General features: G+C 42.2%; 3 protein-coding genes and 1 long non-coding RNA gene across 4 annotated transcripts; all 4 read right to left on the bottom strand.

The window, feature by feature from the left end:
* Positions 1-603: 603 nt before the first annotated feature.
* LOC139344022 (uncharacterized) lies at positions 604-1267 on the bottom strand. The gene is made up of 3 exons (XR_011603128.1): positions 1172-1267; positions 903-1078; positions 604-759 (listed from the first exon to the last, which is right to left on the bottom strand). It is a non-coding gene; the product is annotated as an uncharacterized lncRNA (long non-coding RNA).
* Positions 1268-3187: 1920 nt separating this feature from the next.
* On the bottom strand, positions 3188-7153 carry LOC139343805 (uncharacterized). The gene is made up of 4 exons (XM_070981615.1): positions 6616-7153; positions 6439-6507; positions 5798-6090; positions 3188-4828 (listed from the first exon to the last, which is right to left on the bottom strand). The coding sequence occupies exons 1-4, from the start codon at positions 6860-6862 to the stop codon at positions 3950-3952; spliced, it is 1488 nt and encodes a 495-aa protein (XP_070837716.1). The 5' UTR covers positions 6863-7153; the 3' UTR covers positions 3188-3949.
* A 231-nt stretch (positions 7154-7384) lies between these two features.
* LOC139343444 (autoimmune regulator-like) lies at positions 7385-14747 on the bottom strand. The gene is made up of 16 exons (XM_070981106.1): positions 14335-14747; positions 13501-13675; positions 12813-13070; positions 12577-12696; positions 12216-12349; positions 12020-12064; positions 11867-11906; positions 11350-11442; positions 11101-11214; positions 10881-11020; positions 9746-9814; positions 9400-9530; positions 8911-9028; positions 8755-8829; positions 8503-8646; positions 7385-8348 (listed from the first exon to the last, which is right to left on the bottom strand). Exons 1-16 carry the CDS (start codon positions 14476-14478, stop codon positions 8262-8264), a joined length of 1887 nt encoding a protein of 628 aa, XP_070837207.1. The 5' UTR covers positions 14479-14747; the 3' UTR covers positions 7385-8261.
* Positions 14748-17403: 2656 nt separating this feature from the next.
* On the bottom strand, positions 17404-25779 carry LOC139344161 (autoimmune regulator-like). The gene is made up of 17 exons (XM_070982121.1): positions 25367-25779; positions 24533-24707; positions 23878-24102; positions 23609-23728; positions 23248-23381; positions 23052-23096; positions 22899-22938; positions 22382-22474; positions 22133-22246; positions 21913-22052; positions 20768-20836; positions 20422-20552; positions 19933-20050; positions 19777-19851; positions 19525-19668; positions 18927-19370; positions 17404-17609 (listed from the first exon to the last, which is right to left on the bottom strand). The coding sequence occupies exons 1-16, from the start codon at positions 25508-25510 to the stop codon at positions 19284-19286; spliced, it is 1854 nt and encodes a 617-aa protein (XP_070838222.1). The 5' UTR covers positions 25511-25779; the 3' UTR covers positions 17404-17609; positions 18927-19283.
* Positions 25780-25898: the final 119 nt, after the last annotated feature.

Raw genomic sequence — 25898 nt, 5'->3', positions numbered from 1 at the left:
TTCAGCAGTCTACTCAGGGGTCAGATTTGGGAATTTGTCAGTCCGCAGTGTCTTCATCTGATATTCTGTGATCTAATTCCAATAGTGCTAACCCAAAACAAGACATCTGAGGACGACATCTTAGACTCTGGGAAACACTGATGGACATTTTTCACTATTTTCTCACATTTTATAGACCAAACAACTAATCGATGAATCGAGAAAAATAATCGACAGATTCATCAACAATGAAAATTATCGTTATTTTCAGCCCTAGTTCAGGTAGTAACTGTTTTCCTCTCATGTATTTCTAGGCTGGGCTTCTAGTTTAACCAAATCTTTTATTTTTCCATCTTACCTCTGGAAGCCTTTTGATGACAACTTTTACTTCCCTCTGAAATACACTTCTCTCACATGTTGGACTGCGCAAATTTGCCTCCCATTCTGAAAGAAGATCCACAAAGACATGCTTACCAGCCTAACGTGCTAACATTAATTTCAATAATAGCATTTCTGCAGATGACGATCAGGAAACATTACCTTCAAAAACCCTGTTGTCATCAGCAACAGAAGGCATATTCTCATCTTCCATCTCTCCCTTTACTGGTTTATCTTCCTCTTCTTTACTCTGTTCAACTCCAGAGTTGACAACCTCTTGTCCATTTTCAGGCCCTACCGATTCTTCCTCTGGCTCCAGTCCCAGTTCTTCACTGCCTGGAAGCCAGTCTTCATCTGCAACATCATCTTCCCGGGTGTCTTCCGCAGATTGTATTTCTGACTCTTTGACAGGGACATAATAATATGTACACTTTATCGTTAATTGCTGGGGTAGGTCTAAGCATTGAACAAATATCAAATGAATAATTTTAACTTGGCATGCGCTCTGCTTGTTGTTTTATTTGTGGTTTAAGTTAAAGACAAACCTTCAGAGGAGCTCTCTGATGTGTGATTTGATGACTGGACTTTCTTTTGCTGGGAGAAGAAAGAAAAAACTCAAATTTGTTTTACAAAACCAGTATCACATTGAATTCTGACGTTCTGTCACCTTTGTGGTCTCTCTTCCTCTCCTTTTATATCCCTCGGTGGTTAATAAACCTTGCTGTGATGATAGCGAGAAGTTAGTTCAGCAGATTATTTAGTGTTTGTTCTGACTGTACTGAATAAAGAAACGTACACTCAAACCAAATCTTACCTCAAACCAAAACTGCAGAGGCTCATTTTCATAGAAAATACTTGTTTTCCATTTTTTAGAGGAGCCTTTTCCCCCAAATTCCTCAAAGGCAGAGGGAGCAAACCAGCGGTCCTTACACGTGATGCAATCCTGACCTAAACAGAGCATCACCATACAGCAACACAGATTAGAAACAAAAACGAAAAGGAATAAGGACATGTCTTCATCAAATTATGAATTAAACTGAACAAGCATTGGTTTCCTCTTACCCCTGCTCAGCTTCTCTACATCCAGGAAACCTATTTTGTTTCCACAGGTTACAATCAAGAGGTCTTTAGATTCTGCATATACTGACAAATCTGCCACAGAAGAGTTGCGAACACAGTTGACTTTCAGCATTCAAAGTGCTTTTTCATGTCATAGATTATCTGTGGGCAATTCAATACATCTTACAATACAGGTACTTTAAGTCAGGCCCCACTGTTTTCAAATTTTCATTGTAGAATATGTTGTTAAAAACACATAAACATATGACGGAAAAAAGATAAATGATGCTCAATATATCACATGACTCTAGAGACCCACTGTTTTCCTGTGTTCTCTGGTTGTAGGTGTTCTGGGTGGATGGGCCTGGCTGCTCATCGCCTTCCTCGTGATCTTCAAAATATCTAGGCATCTTTCTGTTCCTTGAGCTAAATCTCCTCTCACTGTCTTCTTCATCATCACACATGAATCTTACCCTTGTTCTCCTCCTCTCCATTCAGTCGTCCCTCTGAATGTCAACAAAAATACAGCTTTTAATCAGGCTGTTTCACCTGTGCACAGCCTACCTGTTAAAATGCTTTTCTACTGTGGCCAAGACAGCTGCAACTTAAGATAACAATTACACAAAACACAAGCAAAGAAAACTTCATCAATTTGACAACACGTACACAGCATTTAAAAAATGTTGTACTCTAAATACAGATTAAGTGGAACAACTGCCTTACAGAAGTGTCCAAGTCAAGAATGAGGAGGGAGGGAAACCAAGCCGAGCTCATCTTTAAAAGCTGCTTTAAACCTGTGTGTCTGAGCATAAAGCCACAGAATAACCCTTAAAGAGTTTAAGATGATGAGTAAATTATCCCAAATCAAATATCTGGCCAGTTTGAACAATGAATTCCTGCATTATATCTGGTGCTTCTGGCTGCTGCTGCTGCTGCTGCTGATTGCTTTCCAATTCACCGACTTACAGTAAACATACGAGAGCACAGGGCATTATCTGATCATGTCTGTTTGCTATGTCCATGTATAATTGACAAAATTACACAAAACCATCAAAACAACTTTGCATTCCTTCAACAATCACCAGAATAACCACCGATGAAATCACAAAGTCGTGTCTTACCTCTGCTTCGCTTCGACAGAGCAAATGAAACTGAAAGTGTGAGACGCAGACACTTCCGTAGAACTTGCTCTCACTGAGGTCTGGCTGACTTTGAACATGTTGTTCGTTAAAGCTATCACTTGAGGGCGCTGTAACATCAAATCACCCTCAGGAGGCGTTGTTGAAGAGGCAGACTACATTCACACTCAACCCACAGTCCTGACAGCGTGTAAGAGAGGTAAGCATAAGCATTTACAGTCACGACACTGCACATCACTGCACAATAATTGCTTTTTGGAGGACCCCAAGTTACCACTCCCACCTCCCATGCTCCCATCTACAGGATGAATCTTATAAAAATAAGATACTGAAAAACATACAGCCAAAGTGACCTAAGACCAAAAAGTGGAGTGTTCATGAAAGTCACCTGACCTGGCTGCAGTAGAGGATGCAGTTCAAAAAGGCCCTGAAACAAACAGAAGCTGAAGGTCGCTGTAGTAAAGCCTGAAGTCAGGGTTCCAGCTAACTGCTATTTAACCCCTACTCCATCTGTTGTGGATGTATTAACATGTCTAAGTAGCTTGGTGAAGAAACCATATAGCCTTTGTTTGAGAGATAGTCTTTTACTCTCATATTTGCTAGTTTAATATTTTCAGGATTTTTTTTTTTTTAATTCTGAACCCATCCACAGTGGGTTTAGTATCTAAGAGGAAACTGGACCAACACCTTTACCTGAAAGGACAGATTCACATTCTTTCAAGTCTAAATCAAAACAATACTCACATGGCTGTATGTGCATCGCTTGCTGTAATCGTTCTCCTGTCCATGCTGACCTGAGGAGGAACCTTTATGATGCCATTCTACTTACCTTGTGAGGCAGTTGGATTTACAAGATCGCACGAGATCATGATTGTGCAAGCAGGAATCAGCTTCAAATCATGCAGAAAGCACAGTCATAGAGCGTCACAGAGCTCAGGTGAAGCTAATATGAGGCTTTTGGAGGTTGGTGTTAACAAATCGATTTGGTGTCTTCCAAACTTTCTTTTTAGCGCAAAACATGGAGAACATGGTAACAAAGTCTCTAAAGCAATGACGGTTTGCCCCAAGGAAATAGTGAAATAATTTAAAAATCTTTTTATAATCGAGCAGTAAGGAGCTGTCAGAGGAATCATCATTCAACTATCACAACCCTCACAACCACTCAGGCAAAATCTGACTTGCTGAAGTTTCAAGGAGAATGTTTTTATTAGATGTTAGTGCTGCAAACTGTAATGCACTAAAATGAAAAGCATGTAACAAAAATGCCCCATTTCACTTAAGTCAAGGAGGTTAAACCCTTTTCAGGCTGGATCACTAAAGGAGGTTTAAGAGGTTTTCATGGACATGATTCCAGGATGGTGAAAAGCCTCCGCTTTCCAGCCTTTCACCCTCCATCACTTCCGATCAGCCAGTCTCTGCAGGAGGGCAATGACTGTGTCATGTTTGGAGGAGAGCAGCTCCAGGGCTGTGGCTATCCTGCCGAGGGACTCCGCCATCCGTACCTCCCTCCTCTCGCGCCTCTTCTCTCTGGCTTCCACTCGGCGGCGAGCCACACGATCCAGGTAGGCCTGCTCCTCTTGTCGCTTCAGAATCTCCTGGAACAAAGTGGTGCTGGTCTGCTCCTCGTTTCCTTTCTGGTTCTGTCCTTCTGCTCCTGATATGGTTGTTGCAGATAGCGAGGTGGAAAGAGAAGAAGTGAGAGAGGAGGTCGTGGGGGGGAAGGAGGAGACGCCCAGGAGATTCTGATTATTGCTAAGTGGTGCGTTGCTGAGGCGAAAGGGTATGACACCTGATGAGAGTGATGGAGCTTTACGACCGATGTAGTGTGATGTGTTGAGGTCTGTGCTACTACTTGAAGCAAGGGAAGGGGAAGTAGAAGCTGTCTCTGTAAAACAAGGTGAGGAGATAAAAGATGGAGATGGCACGACGGTGGCTGGATGAATACTGGTTGTAACAATGTCACTGTTGAGGACGATCAGGGGCTTGAGCTCTGCAGCGTTTGCTGGGCTAAAAGTCGCTGTAGTCATTGAGGTAATGGCAGCAGTGCTACGGATGTTCTGACTGCTGACGGCTCCTTGACCCGGCGATTCCACAACCCCTGGCGAACCAAAGTCCCCATGAGGGTGGATGATGGCGGGGGGCTGCGGAACCTGTGGTTTCGCAGCGATCTTTGCCAAAGGGCCGGGCAGCATAGAAACAGTGCTTCCAACTTTGTTTCTTTTGTTGTTGATGATCTGAGTGCCAACAGTGTCACACAGTGTGGCATCCATCAACTAGAGCGAGAAAGGACAGACACAAAGAGACGGAGAGAGGAAATAAACAACCCAAGTTATTAATGATTCCCAGACCAGGTGATCATCAGTTGATCTCAGATGAGTATTAAGAAAACAGTCATCCTTCTGCTGCGTACTTCTATTAACTGGCCAACATTTCTTTCCACTCCTTTGTTGACATTGCGGATATGTCCAAATATCTGTAGAACTGATAATAACACAAAAACAGTCATCTTTACGGATGAGTCCTCCTCCTGCATGCTCTACCCAGGTGCCACCCTTCACCTAAACCACACAGCATGTCCAGCAAGAGAGAACACGTCTGACATGAAACGAAAAGGCAAGACTGAACAATGTCTGCACCTGATTCTGTGGACACTGTTTGGGCTTCATGTGAGAAAACAGCTTTAGTGTCGCTGCTGAATATTTGGGGCAGTCAGGGTGATGCACCGATCCAGCCACCTGTTCTCATTTTAAATCTTAAATCTTTCTGTTCTCACACAGCACATAAGTAGTTAAAGATGTAGCATGCAACATGGAGAAATCCAAAGCCGACTGAGCCTCACATGTTTCTCGAGCTGTAATCGCAGTCTGTGTATATTCAGATGAATTCATTTATATTACAGTTTCACAAAGGAAAAGGAGGCCTGAAAGGCAAGCAGACACAAGCAGAAAGTAACAGTCTGCCAGAGGGAGGTTTATTCTGGCTAATTATAATTTTCCTTATAAAACAACATCTGCTCGCACAGCAGTCGCTTTGGGTAAACACGGTTAGGTGCTGGAGCTTTCTGGGTCAGAACGCAGACCTGATCCAGTTCCATTTCCTGAGCCAGTTTCACGTCCAAATTAGCTCTCAAATTATTTATAAACTATAGAAGTGTCTGATGTTTGTTTTGGGATATTCCCCCCCCCCCCGAGTGGAAATAGAGAGCAGAAAGGAAGCACTTCTTTTCCTACTGCTGGACTTACATCAAAGAACTCCCAGGACGTTTTCGCGTGTCCTGTCTCCCTGCTGCGGTCTTTAACCCTCTTGTACGTGACAATGAGGTTGTTCCACTTGCGACGGATCTTTTCGACAGGAAGCACATGGCCCTTGGAGGCCATCTCCTCCTGCACGCTCTGGAAGAGCTGTGAGCGTTCGCGAGTCTCATAAAGGCCCCAGCGGCGTCCGACGGCCTCGATCAGACACAAAACAGCTTTGGAGGAGAAATCGGAACCGGAGGGAAGGGTCTTCTCTGAAGAGGCTGGTGGCATCGCTGAGGCTGGGAGAAGACACATGGGACTTTGATTTTACAGTAAAATCAGAGGGGTTACGATTCCTCTGTAAATCATATTTGGAGCACCCCACAAAGCAACATATGACATTTGGCTGATCTAAAAATAGAGTCATAAGCTGGAAAACCTTGACATACAAGCCTTTGAGTGCTTGGGATCTAATTCATTTACATAAATGAAGCTCTCACTGACATAATTCTATTTGCATATATGGCAACAAGACTTAAGTCCACTGTGCATCTGTGCATGATGCATGGAATATGTGCTTTATTTCACTCTTATAATTGGAGTCATTGCAAGACCGAAGTTCGACCCCCTGACACTGACGCACTCACCTGGAGCTATCTTCAGGTAAGTTTTTCCATCCCCTGATGTGGTGAAGAAGCGTTCTGTACTCACCGGATCTGATGAGACCCATAAAAGACACATTTATGTCATCATGTTAGAGCAACAGATTATTACTGGGAATTCAAAAGCGTGAAACTTCTTCTGTCAATCAACTCTGCACTCACACAGCAGCACAGGAGTAGACGTCGTGGCTGCTTGCAGCTCTGTGTCAGCCAGCTCCTCTGCAGTCTGATCCACTCCTCCTCCTCCTCCTCTGCATGCGGTATCTCCGCAGGGCGCAGGCGACTCCTGACTGCCTAAAACCAGCGCAGATGTGTTCTCATCGACCGCTTCAGTCTTCACATGCATCGCTGCGACGTCGCCGCTGCTTCCTTGCAGATTTCCCTCCATGGCTGACACATAAACACACATAAGCCAAATGGAGGAGAGAGACAGAGGGGGAGCCTGTTTTGTCTGCGCAGGCGTTGAATTGGGAGAAAGTTTGGAGATCGCGGATCTCGATCTGTGATGCGGAGTTCAGGCTCGATATGCTGAAGGCATGACTCCCGCACGTCGGGTTAGTTATGAGCGTGATGGACAAACGCCATCCCCCTCTCTGTGTTTTTCACGAGGGGCAGAGAAATGGCTGCGCTGTCCACCTCAGCCGACGGATGCGCAGAGCGGCTGCGCAGCTCTCAGCTCAGATTTGCTGCTGGCAGCTGTGAGAGTGACGTCAGCCGACCGAGCACACTGCACATATGTTTACCGCACAGAGCACAAAATGAGATGATCATCAGGATTTAACTGTCATCATGCAACTACCCTCATCAAAGAGCATGATTTTTACATATTTGACACATTCACATAAATTCTTTGTCCTTCTCATTTACATCTGCAAAATAGATTTAACCCTCAAGGGGAAGGTTTATGAAAAAATAATCCGACGCTGTCATTAAAGATGTACACAATACTCATGTTTTATTTTTAAAAAAGACCTCCACAAACAACGGCTCAGAGAGAGCCAGACCGACAGAGAGAAAGTGCAGGAAATCACTCTTTAAATACTGGGTCGCGACATGGAAATAATGCTCGACATTTTGTGCGATGCAAACGCTTCAGACGACTACACTCTTTCACAATACATGCATTCAAGACAAAGCAATACAGACTCCCAGAAAGCCTCCGGATGCATGTGGTGGAACATCAGAAAAACATGGCAAGAAGAAAATGTTGGGAACGACATACTGGAAATAACTTTTTAGAAATTTTGAATATGAATACAAAATGTTTAAATGTGATTAAAAGGAGACTCCAAAAAGAACTCTGCTGATTTTTTCTCATTTTCATTACATCCTATGACTCCTATGTCAGACTCATGATGGGGAGTAAAAAAAAGCATTACCCGCAATGCAACTCTACCGCCAACGGTGCAGCCCTTTATTCAGGATTGTTCTGCTAATGTAACCTCGAGCCACCAGCCTCAAAAGTTCCCATATCTCCCTCTGCAGCCACAAAAGGCTTTACTTATTAGCATTAACCCCAAGACCTGTAAACAGACTTTGATGTATTATAAAATTGGTGAAGTTCCCCTTTAAGTGTTAAAAAAAACTCACTGAGTCTGTCCTCTATATGCTAACACTATATTAATTTGTTTAGTTAAACTGGATATTCAAGTAAACAGTAACAAAAAGTAAAACTGTTTCATCTGGGACGTTCTAGACACAGTGGATATGTCAGAAAAAAGGTTGAAATTCCCAACATTTACACATTCGTAACCTTTTCCTGATAGTTACCGAGTTCGCAAACAGAACGCTGGTTATTGGTCAACAGTCTATTCACAGATGTTGAACACGTTCTTAAATTCTCTGTCAAATATCTCCTTCAGTTTGTTGCCCGTGGTAAGGATTTCAGCATTCTCCTGCAAAAGAACATAACAGCCCCGTCACTTTCCCACAAATGAAGCTTGAGTTTTCATATTTAACTGTTGATGTAGACCTCTTAGTGCCACATGTGAATATGATGAAAACTCCTAAGTGTGCATGTCATCTAGAGGTTCTAATGACGTTTCTTACTCGGTTGTACGAGGCACAGTTGGTGAAAATGAGCTGGATGTCGGACACAAACTCTCCAACAGTCTGATAGAGCTGGTTCTGGAGTTTGTCAGCTACACTGCCCAGCCACATCGGACTCTGGATCACTGTGGAGTAGTCTTTCAACTGCTGGTGCAAAGCAGCAGTTGAGTGAATGAAATTTGAATGTTTTGTGTGCAGCCAGCTCATCACGTGCACTTTACTTGCATGGGATTAGCAAAGAAAAAGACTTACGTAGAGGTTTGGGTTTGTAGCAAATATTTGCTCCTTATCAGCACCCCACAGATACAGGAGGAGATACTGGCATCTCTGTTGATGTAAGAAAGGAGAGCATTAGCGTGGCAGGCATTAAGATGGAGAGACAGACGGAGAGTCACGCAGTGTGCTCACCAGCATGTCCTGTGATATCTGGGAGGACATGACTGCTTCCCTTTTCAGATCATCCCGGTAATAGCATCCTTGATTGCTTCCAAATACACAAAACGTACACATCCATGGTCTACTGTCCCTGTTCACACACACACACAGACACACAAACAAAATGCATAAGCATATATATATTGATATAGGGCTTAAACAGAAGAGACTTTAAGAAAGTTAATGGTTAGTAGCGTTTAGGAAGTCATTTCTGAACTTTAACATCTGCATTTTGAGAGCATTTTGTGAGGTTTTTTTTTTTTGGAAATACTATTTAAGAAATCAAAACAAATGCAATTATATTTGTTTAATCTCAGGTTTGCATGGTTTGTCATTCAATATGTTAGTAATGCGCACTATAACTAAATTCAACCTGCTATCTCGACTTTTAAGAGGACAAAACCCTAACTCTAACCCGGACGTGACCATGTGACTGACATCACATAAATGATCAACGCTCACCCTAAAATGCTGTCTTCCACATGAGGCAGGTGGCATGTCTGATGGAAGGAGCGAGGGCACTGATCACACTCCACCAAGTCATCGTTTTCATTTTTACAGATGAAACACTCATCGTCATTTCTCTGATTTTCCTGCCAAGACAGACATGTGAGCAACTCTCTTTACACGCAGTATGACCACACACTGGATCAGAGAGAAAAAAAATCTGTGATTATACAAAACATCAGTTCAGGCTTGTACTGAAGCTCACTGTGAGAGACACGGGTTTGGTATTATCGCTGTTCATGCACAGCAAAGATGAATGCACAATGAGGAAATGCTGCTGGTCTGAAACTGATCAACCTACCAGGTCTTTACTATCTGGTTTGCACAATTGGCAATTACACAGCAGGGAGTGGATCCTCAAGGTTTTTGCCTGAAATAGACAAATTAAGAACATTAAGTTAAAGTATGTAAACATTCTAAAATGTATTTAAGTATGAAAAGTTACACTAAAGTACTCTGTCAATGTTCCACTGTGACAGTACATGTTAAGTTTTTGGATTAATATTACGGCTTCATTAATGTGTATGCTTCATCTTACTGCTATGTATGTTTAAGATTGAGCTAATTCTGACTACTTTACAGAATGCAAATGCACCATATTCTGTCAGATATGATGTGTCTCTATGTATCTAAGTCAACTTTTCATAAGCTCAGAAAAACAGCCCTGTTTTCAGATCTGTGATAATGCATTAATGATACATGGTTTTCCCTGGACAGGGAGGGGATGAAAAATTGTAATCTGAAAAGTGACTGGTAACTAAAGCTGTCAGACAAATGTGGTGCAGTAAAAAGTACAACATTTCACCTCAATATATAGCAGAGTAGAAGTCTAAAGTTGCATAACATTCCCTACCTTGAATTTGTACTTAAGTTCAGTACTTGAAAAAATGTACTTAGTCACATTCCACCACTGCTGACCACACTGTCAGTTTGAGAGCTGACACACAAGTTCATGAAACTGCACTATCAAGAACATTTTTCTAAATCAGATGCTGGTATTTTTCCTGTCTGTTAATTAAATAACTGCTGTTTCACATTAAAAGTGTTCAGCTGGCGAAATGTGCAGAGGCTTTTATTGTGAAGAATCCACAGGAACTGCAATGTGTTTGTCACTGTGCAACTGTCACTTTCCGGATCATTTTTAATTCTGCAGCATATAGCAAAAAAGCATACAGCCACAGTGAGCTGTACAATGAGGAGTTGTACATATCCATCTACTCAGCAGGGTAACAAATCTGACAGTGCCCTGCTGCTCTGTGGACAACTCCTTGCATCATGCACATCCCAAAATCAGGTTGCAGGTGCTACCCTGCAGTTCTTAAGGATAATTATGTTCTCTCTCTCAGACTGCATCGCACAAACACTCAAAGATGCTCAGTTAAGAATTCAAGCTGCTATCAGTGGACTGTTACAACAACACAGAAGACCATTGTTACCTCTATTAGGACACTGAGCGGTTCCCCTTCCCACATGATGTTTTTCCTCCAGGAGGCATTTGTATGACACGACGCCTCCCTCATGAACTCCATTGGGGTCATCCAGCTTATCTCAGTACGAATGCTCTTCCCACGAGTCCCTGTTCACCGCAGTGACAGGTCGAACGTTAAACAGGATGTACAAATACACATGTTTAGCTTATGTGCTGTAGAATGATACCTGATGCAAAGCGTTTTTCATGTAAGGTTCCAGTTATGGCTCCACATGTGACTTTGAACACCTTCTTGCCACCGGCTCCTGCATGTTCCTGTTCCTCCATCTCTCCCTCCTCATCTGTAATGGACGCATGATGAGAGCATGGTTAACACAGCCATTGCTATGAGACTGGGATACAGGATACACATCTGAAGTAACATCGTTAGCATAAGTGTACTTCAACCCGGAATATCCCTTCACAGAAACCAGCACCTGTGACATCGGAGGAACTTTCTTCGCTGCTTGATGAAGCCCTGTCCAGGTCACACTCTTCATTTTCATCTTCATCGTCTTCTCCCTCAGGCACTAAACAACACAGGAGGAGGTGAGTAGCCATTTTGCCGTTCCTTGTGCATATCAATATCAATGTTCATTTGCCAAATACATGAATTTCAAACTTTTACATTTCATAGAAATGAAGACATCAAATTAGAGAGATAAACAGACAGAGCGAGCAGAGACAGCGCAATAAAACTAAAGAAAGTCCAAATGTCTTCTAGACCCTCAAGCAAGTCCAGCTGCCTGTTGTAAAGCACTTTGAAGTAGACAGATAGATCAATCGTGTGCTATGGCTGCCTGTTTGGCTCTAATGACAACATTAGGTTTAAATATTTTATGTGTGCTAACAGACGCTCTTGTCATCACTTGTGCGGGTGCAGTGCTGTCTCATCGGTAATCCAAAATATTAAATACTCTTCTAGTTTTGTGAAGTCAGTATTGTGCAACAAACCTGTGACTAAAACATTAGATGGGAATAGTGATTTCTTGGCCTAGCGGGAAGAAAAAGGAGGACATGGCTCAGATCAGAATCACTAAAAAAAAGATAAACAACAAAGTCACATTTTTATTTATTTCTGCATTTTCACCAGTTTTTTGGTCTTACCTTTTTACAGCCTCCTTTGTACCTCACTGATTTCAGGTGTCCTTCCTGCAGAGAAAATCAAACAATTTCCTCAATGAACTGTGCGTGAAGTGATCTGACGAAGCTCACCGACGTGGCCGGTGTTAAAGAGAAGCCAGCTGTGGCACACAGTCTCGTTATATGCATGTTCCACAATGAAAATCCCTTTTCAACAAACCTGTACAAGTTTTCCCAGGGGGGTGTCCATACATCGAATACTCAACTTCCAGTTCTTGAAGCTCCCCTTACCCGCAAACCTCTCAAATTCGGTGGGAGTAAACCACTGTTTGTCGACCAAAATGCACTTCTCACCTGAAACATTCAGAGGATTGGGAATGCTGAAATGTTCACCATAAAGAACACGGCATAAAATTTATAACTGCTGGTCGATACATGTCATTGTCAGAGGTTTTCATTTTTTTTCATATCTCAACAATACCATTCAATAAAAGCTCTCTTAAGATTGACTGGTTCAGTGTTATGTTTTCTTTATAGTTACTTTTCATAATCAGACCCTTCAGTCATTCAGTGTTTCTCACCTTTAGCCAGTCTGCCTCTGTTCAGTATTCCTGTCTGCTCTCCACAGGTCACAGGCAGCTGGCCCTTATAGATGGCCCACGTCCAAATGTCGCTCTTCTCTCCCTTCTTCAAGGGAGAATCTGGGGAAAAATACATTTTGACTTCTTGGTCCAAATGAGAAAACACTAGAAATATTATGGTGATATTTAGACTGAATAACAGGCTGAAGGGACCGCACTTTTCAACGGTGACTTACAGAAGCTTATTTTCTGAGACTTTTTCTTCTGACCTGGAGTCAGTGAAGACGATGGACGGGCCTGCCCCCCCTCCTCATCAGGCGTGTTCTTACTTGTCTTTTTTCTCTTCTTTTTCGCTGACTTCGCTTTCTTTTCTCCCTCCTCCTCCTCCTCCTCCTCCTCCTCCTCTTCCTCGTCCGAAGGCTCCATCCTTTTCCCTTCATCTGTCTTTTCCTTTTCCACCCTCTCAGGCAGTTGTATGTCAGAATGGTAAGAGCCTGTAATTGCATTCATGTCGGTGGATATAGTAAACATCAAATACAGCTGGATCAGTACAAAGAGGCCAATCTTGGGGTTTGTTTGTTTGCACTGGACTGAGACTTAATTGTGATTTAATGTTTACATTTTGTTCTCACTTGATGCAGCTGCGTTTTATTCTGGAATTTTAATCCCAGACCAATTTGTTGCTGCTTTTAAAAGGCTTGCATTTTACATAAATTTTAATAACAACTCTGGTACTGGAATCGGATCTGAGATGAAAAAAGTGGATCATATACAGAGAATATGTGAGAATCTGGGGGGAGTGTATATATGAACATGTTTCAGGGGAGCATGCACAAAAATCATTCATCACAAGCAAAGGGAACATAAACACAGCAAGGAGAATCACAATCAAACACCTTGAGGACCATAAACAAAGAATCTGACCGTCCATGAGTCTGTTGCGCAGCAGTCGCAGGGTGGGGCAATTGTTCAGGATGACCTCCTTGAAGACACACCTCCAGAAATCCTTGATGTGCTGTGATCGCTCTCGCTCCAGCCAGTCCAGAACGTCATAAAGAGCTTTCCTCTTGTTGTCTTTACTCTTCATTCGACTCATCTTCTGCACACACAAGGTATGGAGAAAATTAGACAATTGTCTTTGACCCAAAACTGCAATTAACTGTCATTGTTCAATAATGAAATAACGATGTTTTTAATACATCAGTGCATATTTCACTTCTCATTCCCATTTGATGTGATTAATGATTAATACTGTACAGTATGACTGTAGACTCTGGACTGTGGTTTTATGTCACATGTTACTATTCAGGGATTCAGACAAGCTATTGATAAAAATAATAAATAATAAAAATAAATAATATGGGCAAACTTGGCTCAGTGACAGATTCATAATATCTGTAAACTGATAGAATCATTTGATTGCACAGTCCTCGATAAAACATGTAATATGTAAGAGTGAACCAATATTTAGCATAGTAGTTGATAATCAATCTAGAGAAAATGCAAATATTAGGAAATAATTGATGATATTTTTAACTTCTTTTTTTCTGAATTATTACTTTGATATCCCACCTTGAAGTGGGGCCCTGAGCTAAAGGAGACTTTTAACATCTAAGTGCTTAATTGGTGCATTTTACTAAACAAATGTGTGTCCCATTGAGCGTTAATCTGTCCGTCATGCAGTTCCCGCTCAGGTCTGGCTTCTGTGCGGAGGTCTACGCGCGCCAGGCGCGCAGCGTTTCCGCTTCGCTGCCTCACCTTGTACTTGTCCTCTTGCATCAGGTTGTGGTCCCTGAGCTGGCTGATGAAGGTTTGCGGGTTCTCCATGCAGGACATTTCAGTTTTGTGACAGCGGAAAAACCGCAGCAGTTCCTCAGACCCCAGGAAATCCAGCGGGTCCATCACACCAGGCCCGAATGCTCTGAATCCTACTAGCTGTTACAGAATAACGACGACACCAAACCAAGCCTCCCTCCCTGCTTTGCCGTGCAGTGCCTGAAGCGCCCTGCTCGGTACTTCAGGATCTGGACACTGTGAAGCTGGAAATGAGCGCCAGGAAACTCAGAAATCACAACAAGAACCAGTTGCGGAGGATTCAATGACAGGCGCCAATCTATCCATGTCCGATCCACAATCTGGCCTCAATTGTTTTCTCAGGTCCGCCTTTTAGTGACGTTTGGAAAGTGAAAGTGAAAGTCAAGCGAAGTCTGTTGGCAGGTCGCAGTTCTGCTCAGCGGCAGCAGGGGTCGCCATCTCCCGCATTTAGCGGCTGAATCCTCTGCATCCTCACATTTAGCGTTTGATATTTGAGGTGTAATTGACCTGAAATGCTGAACCAATCCAATCTACAGAGGTGGAAAGTGAAAAAATACAGTCCTGTCTTCAAGTAGTATTTTGAGGTACTTTACTTACCGGTTCTTGGTTTATGGGAAACATTGGAAAACATTTAGATGTAAATCAATGTTTTGAAAATTGTAGGCAGATGTGCAAACTTGTCGACCTTTGCAACCTTTTCAGCAGATTTGACCTTAATGCCGCCATGACAGACTTTCATATACACACCATGAGACAAAATCATTTATGAGACAAATTATAATTTATTTTTTTCACCAGCCAGGATCAGAGGCTTCATGATAGCAGGTGTTCATGGTACTCACGCCCGTCCGTTATCCAGATGCAGCAGAAATGTCTCATTGCCAAATTTCTCAAACGTCTCATAGTGATGTCTGTCCATGTTGCCTTTGAATGAAAAGCAAGCGTCATGTTTATTATTATTATGTGAGAGATGTGTTTGTAGAAATGAACGTGAAGTTAGTAGTAGCATATACTGATGGAAATTTCATGATAACATCCTGAGTCCCTTAACATCTGAGATAATATAACATATAGACATAGAAGTCAGTGGCCTCCCACTCCCCATTACACAGCCTGTAAGCCCCCTGAGGTTGAGATTAAAATGCAGAGACTGACTCATGAGGAAGTCCAGTACAGCCATGTCTATGAGATCCACCAGTCTGGTGCCTTGGTTGTAAGGAGGCGTCTGTTTCACTGTGTCACAGTAGGCCGGGTCCTTCTCCCACCTGCAGCAGAAGAAAACCAATACTGACGGGCCAGAGATAACATTCATTCATAATAAATATTTTCATATGGAATAGGATGTTTTCTTTTTCTTTTCATTTTTTTTATTTGAGTTCGCCTGCCTGAAAATAAAACTGCAACATGAAAATATGGTTCTCTAACAGTCTGAAAATGCCTCATCGACAGTAAGACTAATAACAAGGTCTGTGGATGGGCATCAATTTGTGTTGGCCTCAAATTTAATATAATGTTGCAGTTCTTCATTCACACCACTGGAAGGCAGCAAAGATTCATGAGTCAACATAACACTCAACAGAAAACTCAACCAGCAACAAGGTAGAAACATTTCAAGGCCAACACTGTCAGTTCAAACTTCACACACAAAGTTCAAACAGAACATGTGAAACAGACAGTGGGGTTTCCATTGTTCTGCCCATCCCTATGTCTCTAAATGCAGGTTGGCTAAACAAATAATCACTGAAGGGCTGCTCTCTGTTCAAACTGTTCATTATTAAAGGTGGAATGAGTCATTCTGGAGAAAGATGGTTTATATTACCATCTCTCCTTCACAATGCCATCACATTAGCATATCAGATTTAGCATCCCTCTCACTTCCCCCTCTCCCCTCCACTTCCCCACGTCCTGTGCACAAGCATGAACGCCACCTGGTGCTGATTGGCTGGAGGAGTGTTGCATTGCTCGGTTCAAGCCAATTTATCTCGTTCCCCACTCACAACGCCTGGGTTGTGAGAAGATATTCAACAGTTTCTCCAGAATGACTCACCCCCCTTCACTATATATATTACCCACTGTGCGAGCTTGGTGCGGCTGTATGAACGTCTCCATGGTGACCTCCAGGACCTGCGGGGGGCGAGGCTGAGGTCAGGTAGCATGGCGGCCAGGGAAACCTCCAGTGCATGTGGCTGACCACACACTGGGTGCTCTGGTGAGCAGTAGTACTCACACTGGCCGTAGAAACACACATTGCCCACTAGAGGGAGTCAGAGATGACAGCTTCAGCTTAGCGGTCAGGCAGTTTGTGTGTGCTAACCGAAGTGCTGTTTGTACTTTTTAAATCTTGGTCCTGACAAATACCCCACCCATATTAAAATACAAAACTCTGATAACTGTGGTGCCGGCATGGACACATTTTATTATCCACACATACCAGATCGCGGATCTCGATCTGTGATGCGGAGTGCAGGCTCGGTATGCTGAAGGCCGACGGATGCGCAGAGCGGCTGCGCAGCTCTCAGCTCAGATTTGCTGCTGGCAGCTGTGAGAGTGATGTCAACCGATCGAGCACACTGCACATATGTTTACCGCACAGAGCACAAAATGAGATGATCATCAGGATTTAACTTTCATCATGTAGCTACCCTCTTTTTTACCGATTTTTACATATTTGACAAATTGACATTGCTTTTTTGTCGTTCTCATTTACATCTGCAAAATAGATTTAACCCTCAACGGGAAGGTTTATGAAAAAATAATCCGACGCTATCATTAAAGATGTACACAATACTCATGTTTTATTTTTAAAAAAGACCTCCACAAACAACGGCTCAGAGAGAGCCAGACAGACAGAGAGAAAGTGCAGGAAATCACTCTTTAAATACTGGGTCGCGACATGGAAATAATGCTCGACATTTTGTGCGATGCAAACGCTTCAGACGACTACACTCTTTCACAATACATGCATTCAAGACAAAGCAATACAGACTCCCAGAAAGCCTCCGGATGCATGTGGTGGAACATCAGAAAAACATGGCAAGAAGAAAATGTTGGGAACGACATACTGGAAATAACTTTTTAGAACTTTTGAATATGAATACAAAATGTTTAAATGTGATTAAAAGGAGACTCCAAAGAGAACTTTTTTCATTTTCATTACATCCTATGACTCCTATGTCAGACTCATGATGTGGAGTAAAAAAGCATTACCCGCAATGCAACTCTACCGCCAACAGTGCAGTCCTTTTTTCAGGATTGTTCTGCTCATGGAACCTCGAGCCTAGGGCTGGGCGATATGGCTGAAAACTCTATCACGATGTTTGTTTTATATCGGTCAATATCGATAATTATTGATACTTTTTATTACCTATTTAAAATAAGGACCAGGGGAAAAATACATTCAATTTAAACATTTTTACTTTAAATTTAACCTTCCTCTGATTATAATCCCCTCAGCTATCAAGGCAGAAAGGAAATGTCAACACAACCATGGAAAACACTCAAATAATAAATGTAAAAAAAAGTGTAAAAATGTAAACAGCGAGAAACCTGAGAACTTTTTTTCTACAGGTTTGGTGCAGAAAGTTCACAAGCTGATTCACCTTCTGCTGAATAAAATGTTTTCAAATGTGTGCAGTGGTTAGTAAACAGTAGCAGTAGCTGTAGCAGAAACTGAGGTAGACTTGACATCTGTAACATACAAACAAACATGATAGACAGCACAGTAACACTGACTGAACTATAAAACCAGCCTAGACATATGAACAACTTTAGTCACTCTTCTTACTCTAAACATACATGAACTATTCAATTATATTTTTATTGCAAGTGTGTTTAAAAAAAAAAAAAAGCACGTGTAAGAGATTTTTATAACCTGGCTTCTCCACAGTGCTCAGTGAAGCATGTCTTTAGCTATATGATATGCCGCTGCCTCCGTTACGTCTTCATGCCTTTTAGATGATTTGTCATCAGGCACTGAAGCAGAGTACTGTGGTTGCAGATGTTGTTGGACGTTGGCGAATACGGCTGCGCTCCAAAGAGTGAGCGCGGCTAAGGTGGTTAAACAAGTTTGTGGTATTACCGGTCTTGGTGGGAACGAAAGTCTTGCATAAGTTACAGACCACATTGGTCTGACTACGGTCCGACTTATAAAATACAAAAAACTGCCATACTGGCGAGCTGACTTTCCCTGTTTTATCGACAATTTCTTCGCTCACTGCAGTGCTCACTTTCTATTTCTCATCTCACTCCTCACAGAGCATCAAACACGAGACAACGAGATGGCGCAACCGAACTTGATACTGTTACATGATTGGCCTGTTAGCGTGTCACTCCCGCTGAGCAGCGATTATTCCCTACGTTGCTCGGTTACCTGAGAGCGAGTGCCTTTGTTCATGCAACCAACGTTGCTTCGCAACTTCAGGTTTCTTCCGAAGAAGAAAAAAAATTATCCAATGTTTTATCGAACGCATTTTTTATTGAGCTTGATTATGTGTCTACCGCAAGACATATCGCTATCGTTTATCGCCCAGCCCTACTCGAGCCACCAGCCTCAAAAGTTCCCATATCTCCCTCTGCAGCCACAAAAGGCTTTATTTATTAGCGTTTACCCCAGGACCTGATTTTGATGTATTACAAAATTGGTGAAGTTCCCCTTTAAGTGTTAAAAAAACTCACTGAGTCTGTCCTCTATATGCCAACACTATATTAATTTGTTTAGTTAAACTGGATATTCAAGTAAACAGTAACAAAAAGTAAAACTGTTTCATCTGGGACGTTCTAGACACAGTGGATATGTCAGAAAAAAGGTTGAAATTCCCAACATTTACACATTCGTAACCTTTTCCTGATAGTTACCGAGTTCGCAAACAGAACGCTGGTTATTGGTCAACAGTCTATTCACAGATGTTGAACACGTTCTTAAATTCTCTGTCAAATATCTCCTTCAGTTTGTTGCCCGTGGTAAGGATTTCAGCATTCTCCTGCAAAAGAACATAACAGCCCCGTCACTTTCCCACAAATGAAGCTTGAGTTTTCATATTTAACTGTTGATGTAGACCTCTTAGTGCCACATGTGAATATGATGAAAACTCCTAAGTGTGCATGTCATCTAGAGGTTCTAATGACGTTTCTTACTCGGTTGTACGAGGCACAGTTGGTGAAAATGAGCTGGATGTCGGACACAAACTCTCCAACAGTCTGATAGAGCTGGTTCTGGAGTTTGTCAGCTACACTGCCCAGCCACATCGGACTCTGGATCACTGTGGAGTAGTCTTTCAACTGCTGGTGCAAAGCAGCAGTTGAGTGAATGAAATTTGAATGTTTTGTGTGCAGCCAGCTCATCACGTGCACTTTACTTGCATGGGATTAGCAAAGAAAAAGACTTACGTAGAGGTTTGGGTTTGTAGCAAATATTTGCTCCTTATCAGCACCCCACAGATACAGGAGGAGATACTGGCATCTCTGTTGATGTAAGAAAGGAGAGCATTAGCGTGGCAGGCATTAAGATGGAGAGACAGACGGAGAGTCACGCAGTGTGCTCACCAGCATGTCCTGTGATATCTGGGAGGACATGACTGCTTCCCTTTTCAGATCATCCCGGTAATAGCATCCTTGATTGCTTCCAAATACACAAAACGTACACATCCATGGTCTACTGTCCCTGTTCACACACACACACAGACACACAAACAAAATGCATAAGCATATATATATTGATATAGGGCTTAAACAGAAGAGACTTTAAGAAAGTTAATGGTTAGTAGCGTTTAGGAAGTCATTTCTGAACTTTAACATCTGCATTTTGAGAGCATTTTGTGAGGTTTTTTTTTTTTGGAAATACTATTTAAGAAATCAAAACAAATGCAATTATATTTGTTTAATCTCAGGTTTGCATGGTTTGTCATTCAATATGTTAGTAATGCGCACTATAACTAAATTCAACCTGCTATCTCGACTTTTAAGAGGACAAAACCCTAACTCTAACCCGGACGTGACCATGTGACTGACATCACATAAATGATCAACGCTCACCCTAAAATGCTGTCTTCCACATGAGGCAGGTGGCATGTCTGATGGAAGGAGCGAGGGCACTGATCACACTCCACCAAGTCATCGTTTTCATTTTTACAGATGAAACACTCATCGTCATTTCTCTGATTTTCCTGCCAAGACAGACACGCGAGCAACTCTCTTTACACGCAGTATGACCACACACTGGATCAGAGAGAAAAAAATTCTGTGATTATACAAAACATCAGTTCAGGCTTGTACTGAAGCTCACTGTGAGAGACACGGGTTTGGTATTATCGCTGTTCATGCACAGCAAAGATGAATGCACAATGAGGAAATGCTGCTGGTCTGAAACTGATCAACTTACCAGGTCTTTACTATCTGGTTTGCACAATTGGCAATTACACAGCAGGGAGTGGATCCTCAAGGTTTTTGCCTGAAATAGACAAATTAAGAACATTAAGGTCAAAGTATGTAAACATTCTAAAATGTATTTAAGTATGAAAAGTTGCACTAAAGTACTCACTGGTCCCAGTCAATGTTCCACTGTGACAGTACATGTTAAGTTTTTGGATTAATATTACGGCTTCATTAATGTGTATGCTTCATTTTACTGCTATGTATGTTTAAGATTGAGCTAATTTTGACTACTTTACAGAATGCAAATGCACCATATTCTGTCAGATATGATGTGTCTCTATGTATCTAAGTCAACTTTTCATAAGCTCAGAAAAACAGCCCTGTTTTCAGATCTGTGATAATGCATTAATGATACATGGTTTTCCCTGGACAGGGAGGGGATGAAAAATTGTAATCTGAAAAGTGACTGGTAACTAAAGCTGTCAGACAAATGTGGTGCAGTAAAAAGTACAACATTTCACCTCAATATATAGCAGAGTAGAAGTCTAAAGTTGCATAACATTACCTACCTTGAATTTGTACTTAAGTTCAGTACTTGAAAAAATGTACTTAGTCACATTCCACCACTGCTGACCACACTGTCAGTTTGAGAGCTGACACACAAGTTCATGAAACTGCACTATCAAGAACATTTTTCTAAATCAGATGCTGGTATTTTTCCTGTCTGTTAATTAAATAACTGCTGTTTCACATTAAAAGTGTTCAGCTGGCGAAATGTGCAGAGGCTTTTATTGTGAAGAATCCACAGGAACTGCAATGTGTTTGTCACTGTGCAACTGTCACTTTCCGGATCATTTTTAATTCTGCAGCATATAGCAAGAAAGCATACAGCCACAGTGAGCTGTACAATGAGGAGTTGTACATATCCATCTACTCAGCAGGGTAACAAATCTGACAGTGCCCTGCTGCTCTGTGGACAACTCCTTGCATCATGCACATCCCAAAATCAGGTTGCAGGTGCTACCCTGCAGTTCTTAAGGATAATTATGTTCTCTCTCTCAGACTACATCGCACAAACACTCAAAGATGCTCAGTTAAGAATTCAAGCTGCTATCAGTGGACTGTTACAACAACACAGAAGACCATTGTTACCTCTATTAGGACACTGAGCGGTTCCCCTTCCCACATGATGTTTTTCCTCCAGGAGGCATTTGTATGACACGACGCCTCCCTCATGAACTCCATTGGGGTCGTCCAGCTTATCTCAGTACGAATGCTCTTCCCACGAGTCCCTGTTCACCGCAGTGACAGGTCGAACGTTAAACAGGATGTACAAATACACATGTTTAGCTTATGTGCTGTAGAATGATACCTGATGCAAAGCGTTTTTCATGTAAGGTTCCAGTTATGGCTCCACATGTGACTTTGAACACCTTCTTGCCACCGGCTCCTGCATGTTCCTGTTCCTCCATCTCTCCCTCCTCATCTGTAATGGACGCATGATGAGAGCATGGTTAACACAGCCATTGCTATGAGACTGGGATACAGGATACACATCTGAAGTAACATCGTTAGCATAAGTGTACTTCAACCCGGAATATCCCTTCACAGAAACCAGCACCTGTGACATCGGAGGAACTTTCTTCGCTGCTTGATGAAGCCCTGTCCAGGTCACACTCTTCATTTTCATCTTCATCGTCTTCTCCCTCAGGCACTAAACAACACAGGAGGAGGTGAGTAGCCATTTTGCCGTTCCTTGTGCATATCAATATCAATGTTCATTTGCCAAATACATGAATTTCAAACTTTTACATTTCATAGAAATGAAGACATCAAATTAGAGAGATAAACAGACAGAGCGAGCAGAGACAGCGCAATAAAACTAAAGAAAGTCCAAATGTCTTCTAGACCCTCAAGCAAGTCCAGCTGCCTGTTGTAAAGCACTTTGAAGTAGACAGATAGATCAATCGTGTGCTATGGCTGCCTGTTTGGCTCTAATGACAACATTAGGTTTAAATATTTTATGTGTGCTAACAGACGCTCTTGTCATCACTTGTGCGGGTGCAGTGCTGTCTCATCGGCAATCCAAAATATTAAATACTCTTCTAGTTTTGTGAAGTCAGTATTGTGCAACAAACCTGTGACTAAAACATTAGATGGGAATAGTGATTTCTTGGCCTAGCGGGAAGAAAAAGGAGGACATGGCTCAGATCAGAATCACTAAAAAAAAGATACACAACAAAGTCACATTTTTATTTATTTCTGCATTTTCACCAGTTTTTTGGTCTTACCTTTTTACAGCCTCCTTTGTACCTCACTGATTTCAGGTGTCCTTCCTGCAGAGAAAATCAAACAATTTCCTAAACGAACTGTGCGTGAAGTGATCTGACGAAGCTCACCGACGTGGCCGGTGTGAAAGAAAAGCCAGCTGTGGCACACAGTCTCGTTATATGCATGTTCCACAATGAAAATCCCTTTTCAACAAACCTGTACAAGTTTTCCCAGGGGGGTGTCCATACATCGAATACTCAACTTCCAGTTCTTGAAGCTCCCCTTACCCGCAAACCTCTCAAATTCGGTGGGAGTAAACCACTGTTTGTCGACCAAAATGCACTTCTCACCTGAAACATTCAGAGGATTGGGAATGCTGAAATGTTCACCATAAAGAACACGGCATAAAATTTATAACTGCTGGTCGATACATGTCATTGTCAGAGGTTTTCATTTTTTTTCATATCTCAACAATACCATTCAATAAAAGCTCTCTTAAGATTGACTGGTTCAGTGTTATGTTTTCTTTATAGTTACTTTTCATAATCAGACCCTTCAGTCATTCAGTGTTTCTCACCTTTAGCCAGTCTGCCTCTGTTCAGTATTCCTGTCTGCTCTCCACAGGTCACAGGCAGCTGGCCCTTATAGATGGCCCACGTCCAAATGTCGCTCTTCTCTCCCTTCTTCAAGGGAGAATCTGGGGAAAAATACATTTTGACTTCTTGGTCCAAATGAGAAAACACTAGAAATATTATGGTGATATTTAGACTGAATAACAGGCTGAAGGGACCGCACTTTTCAACGGTGACTTACAGAAGCTTATTTTCTGAGACTTTTTCTTCTGACCTGGAGTCAGTGAAGACGATGGACGGGCCTGCCCCCCCTCCTCATCAGGCGTGTTCTTACTTGTCTTTTTTCTCTTCTTTTTCGCTGACTTCGCTTTCTTTTCTCCCTCCTCCTCCTCCTCCTCCTCCTCCTCCTCTTCCTCGTCCGAAGGCTCCATCCTTTTCCCTTCATCTGTCTTTTCCTTTTCCATCCTCTCAGGCAGTTGTATGTCAGAATGGTAAGAGCCTGTAATTGCATTCATGTCGGTGGATATAGTAAACATCAAATACAGCTGGATCAGTACAAAGAGGCCAATCTTGGGGTTTGTTTGTTTGCACTGGACTGAGACTTAATTGTGATTCAATGTTTACATTTTGTTCTCACTTGATGCAGCTGCGTTTTATTCTGGAATTTTAATCCCAGACCAATTTGTTGCTGCTTTTAAAAGGCTTGCATTTTACATAAATTTTAATAACAACTCTGGTACTGGAATCGGATCTGAGATGAAAAAAGTGGATCATATACAGAGAATATGTGAGAATCTGGGGGGAGTGTATATATGAACATGTTTCAGGGGAGCATGCACAAAAATCATTCATCACAAGCAAAGGGAACATAAACACAGCAAGGAGAATCACAATCAAACACCTTGAGGACCATAAACAAAGAATCTGACCGTCCATGAGTCTGTTGCGCAGCAGTCGCAGGGTGGGGCAATTGTTCAGGATGACCTCCTTGAAGACACACCTCCAGAAATCCTTGATGTGCTGTGATCGCTCTCGCTCCAGCCAGTCCAGAACGTCATAAAGAGCTTTCCTCTTGTTGTCTTTACTCTTCATTCGACTCATCTTCTGCACACACAAGGTATGGAGAAAATTAGACAATTGTCTTTGACCCAAAACTGCAATTAACTGTCATTGTTCAATAATGAAATAACGATGTTTTTAATACATCAGTGCATATTTCACTTCTCATTCCCATTTGATGTGATTAATGATTAATACTGTACAGTATGACTGTAGACTCTGGACTGTGGTTTTATGTCACATGTTACTATTCAGGGATTCAGACAAGCTATTGATAAAAATAATAAATAATAAAAATAAATAATATGGGCAAACTTGGCTCAGTGACAGATTCATAATATCTGTAAACTGATAGAATCATTTGATTGCACAGTCCTCGATAAAACATGTAATATGTAAGAGTGAACCAATATTTAGCATAGTAGTTGATAATCAATCTAGAGAAAATGCAAATATTAGGAAATAATTGATGATATTTTTAACTTCTTTTTTTCTGAATTATTACTTTGATATCCCACCTTGAAGTGGGGCCCTGAGCTAAAGGAGACTTTTAACATCTAAGTGCTTAATTGGTGCATTTTACTAAACAAATGTGTGTCCCATTGAGCGTTAATCTGTCCGTCATGCAGTTCCCGCTCAGGTCTGGCTTCTGTGCGGAGGTCTACGCGCGCCAGGCGCGCAGCGTTTCCGCTTCGCTGCCTCACCTTGTACTTGTCCTCTTGCATCAGGTTGTGGTCCCTGAGCTGGCTGATGAAGGTTTGCGGGTTCTCCATGCAGGACATTTCAGTTTTGTGACAGTGGAAAAACCGCAGCAGTTCCTCTGACCCCAGGAAATCCAGCGGGTCCATCACACCAGGCCCGAATGCTGTGAATCCTACTAGCTGTTACAGAATAACGACGACACCAAACCAAGCCTCCCTCCCTGCTTTGCCGTGCAGTGCCTGAAGCGCCCTGCTCGGTACTTCAGGATCTGGACACTGTGAAGCTGGAAATGAGCGCCAGGAAACTCAGAAATCACAACAAGAACCAGTTGCGGAGGATTCAATGACAGGCGCCAATCTATCCATGTCCGATCCACAATCTGGCCTCAATTGTTTTCTCAGGTCCGCCTTTTAGTGACGTTTGGAAAGTGAAAGTGAAAGTCAAGCGAAGTCTGTTGGCAGGTCGCAGTTCTGCTCAGCGGCAGCAGGGGTCGCCATCTCCCGCATTTAGCGGCTGAATCCTCTGCATCCTCAC

This window comes from Chaetodon trifascialis, chromosome 15 (genome assembly GCF_039877785.1).
Source record: "Chaetodon trifascialis isolate fChaTrf1 chromosome 15, fChaTrf1.hap1, whole genome shotgun sequence".
Classification (NCBI taxonomy): domain Eukaryota; kingdom Metazoa; phylum Chordata; class Actinopteri; order Chaetodontiformes; family Chaetodontidae; genus Chaetodon; species Chaetodon trifascialis.
The sequence above is the reverse complement of the archived record's forward strand: the minus strand, read 5'-3'. Positions and strand labels throughout refer to the sequence as shown.

What these genes read in the sequence shown, in the direction of transcription:
- LOC139343805 (XM_070981615.1), bottom strand. Translation starts at nt 6,862, where the DNA reads ATGTGTGTTTATGTGTCAGCCATGGAGGGAAATCTGCAAGGAAGCAGC. An exon ending in GTCTACTCCTGTGCTGCTGT is followed by an intron (nt 6,508 to 6,615) that starts GTGAGTGCAGAG and finishes GGGTCTCATCAG; the next exon opens with ATCCGGTGAGTACAGAACGC. An exon ending in TTACCTGAAGATAGCTCCAG is followed by an intron (nt 6,091 to 6,438) that starts GTGAGTGCGTCA and finishes GTCTTCTCCCAG; the next exon opens with CCTCAGCGATGCCACCAGCC.
- LOC139343444 (XM_070981106.1), bottom strand. Translation starts at nt 14,478, where the DNA reads ATGGACCCGCTGGATTTCCTGGGGTCTGAGGAACTGCTGCGGTTTTTC. An exon ending in ACAAAGGAGGCTGTAAAAAG is followed by an intron (nt 11,907 to 12,019) that starts GTAAGACCAAAA and finishes TCTTCCCGCTAG; the next exon opens with GCCAAGAAATCACTATTCCC. An exon ending in ACTGTGCCTCGTACAACCGA is followed by an intron (nt 8,349 to 8,502) that starts GTAAGAAACGTC and finishes GTTCTTTTGCAG; the next exon opens with GAGAATGCTGAAATCCTTAC.
- LOC139344161 (XM_070982121.1), bottom strand. Translation starts at nt 25,510, where the DNA reads ATGGACCCGCTGGATTTCCTGGGGTCAGAGGAACTGCTGCGGTTTTTC. An exon ending in GCGCAACAGACTCATGGACG is followed by an intron (nt 24,103 to 24,532) that starts GTCAGATTCTTT and finishes ATGCAATTACAG; the next exon opens with GCTCTTACCATTCTGACATA. An exon ending in AACCAGATAGTAAAGACCTG is followed by an intron (nt 20,553 to 20,767) that starts GTAAGTTGATCA and finishes CTGTCTTGGCAG; the next exon opens with GAAAATCAGAGAAATGACGA.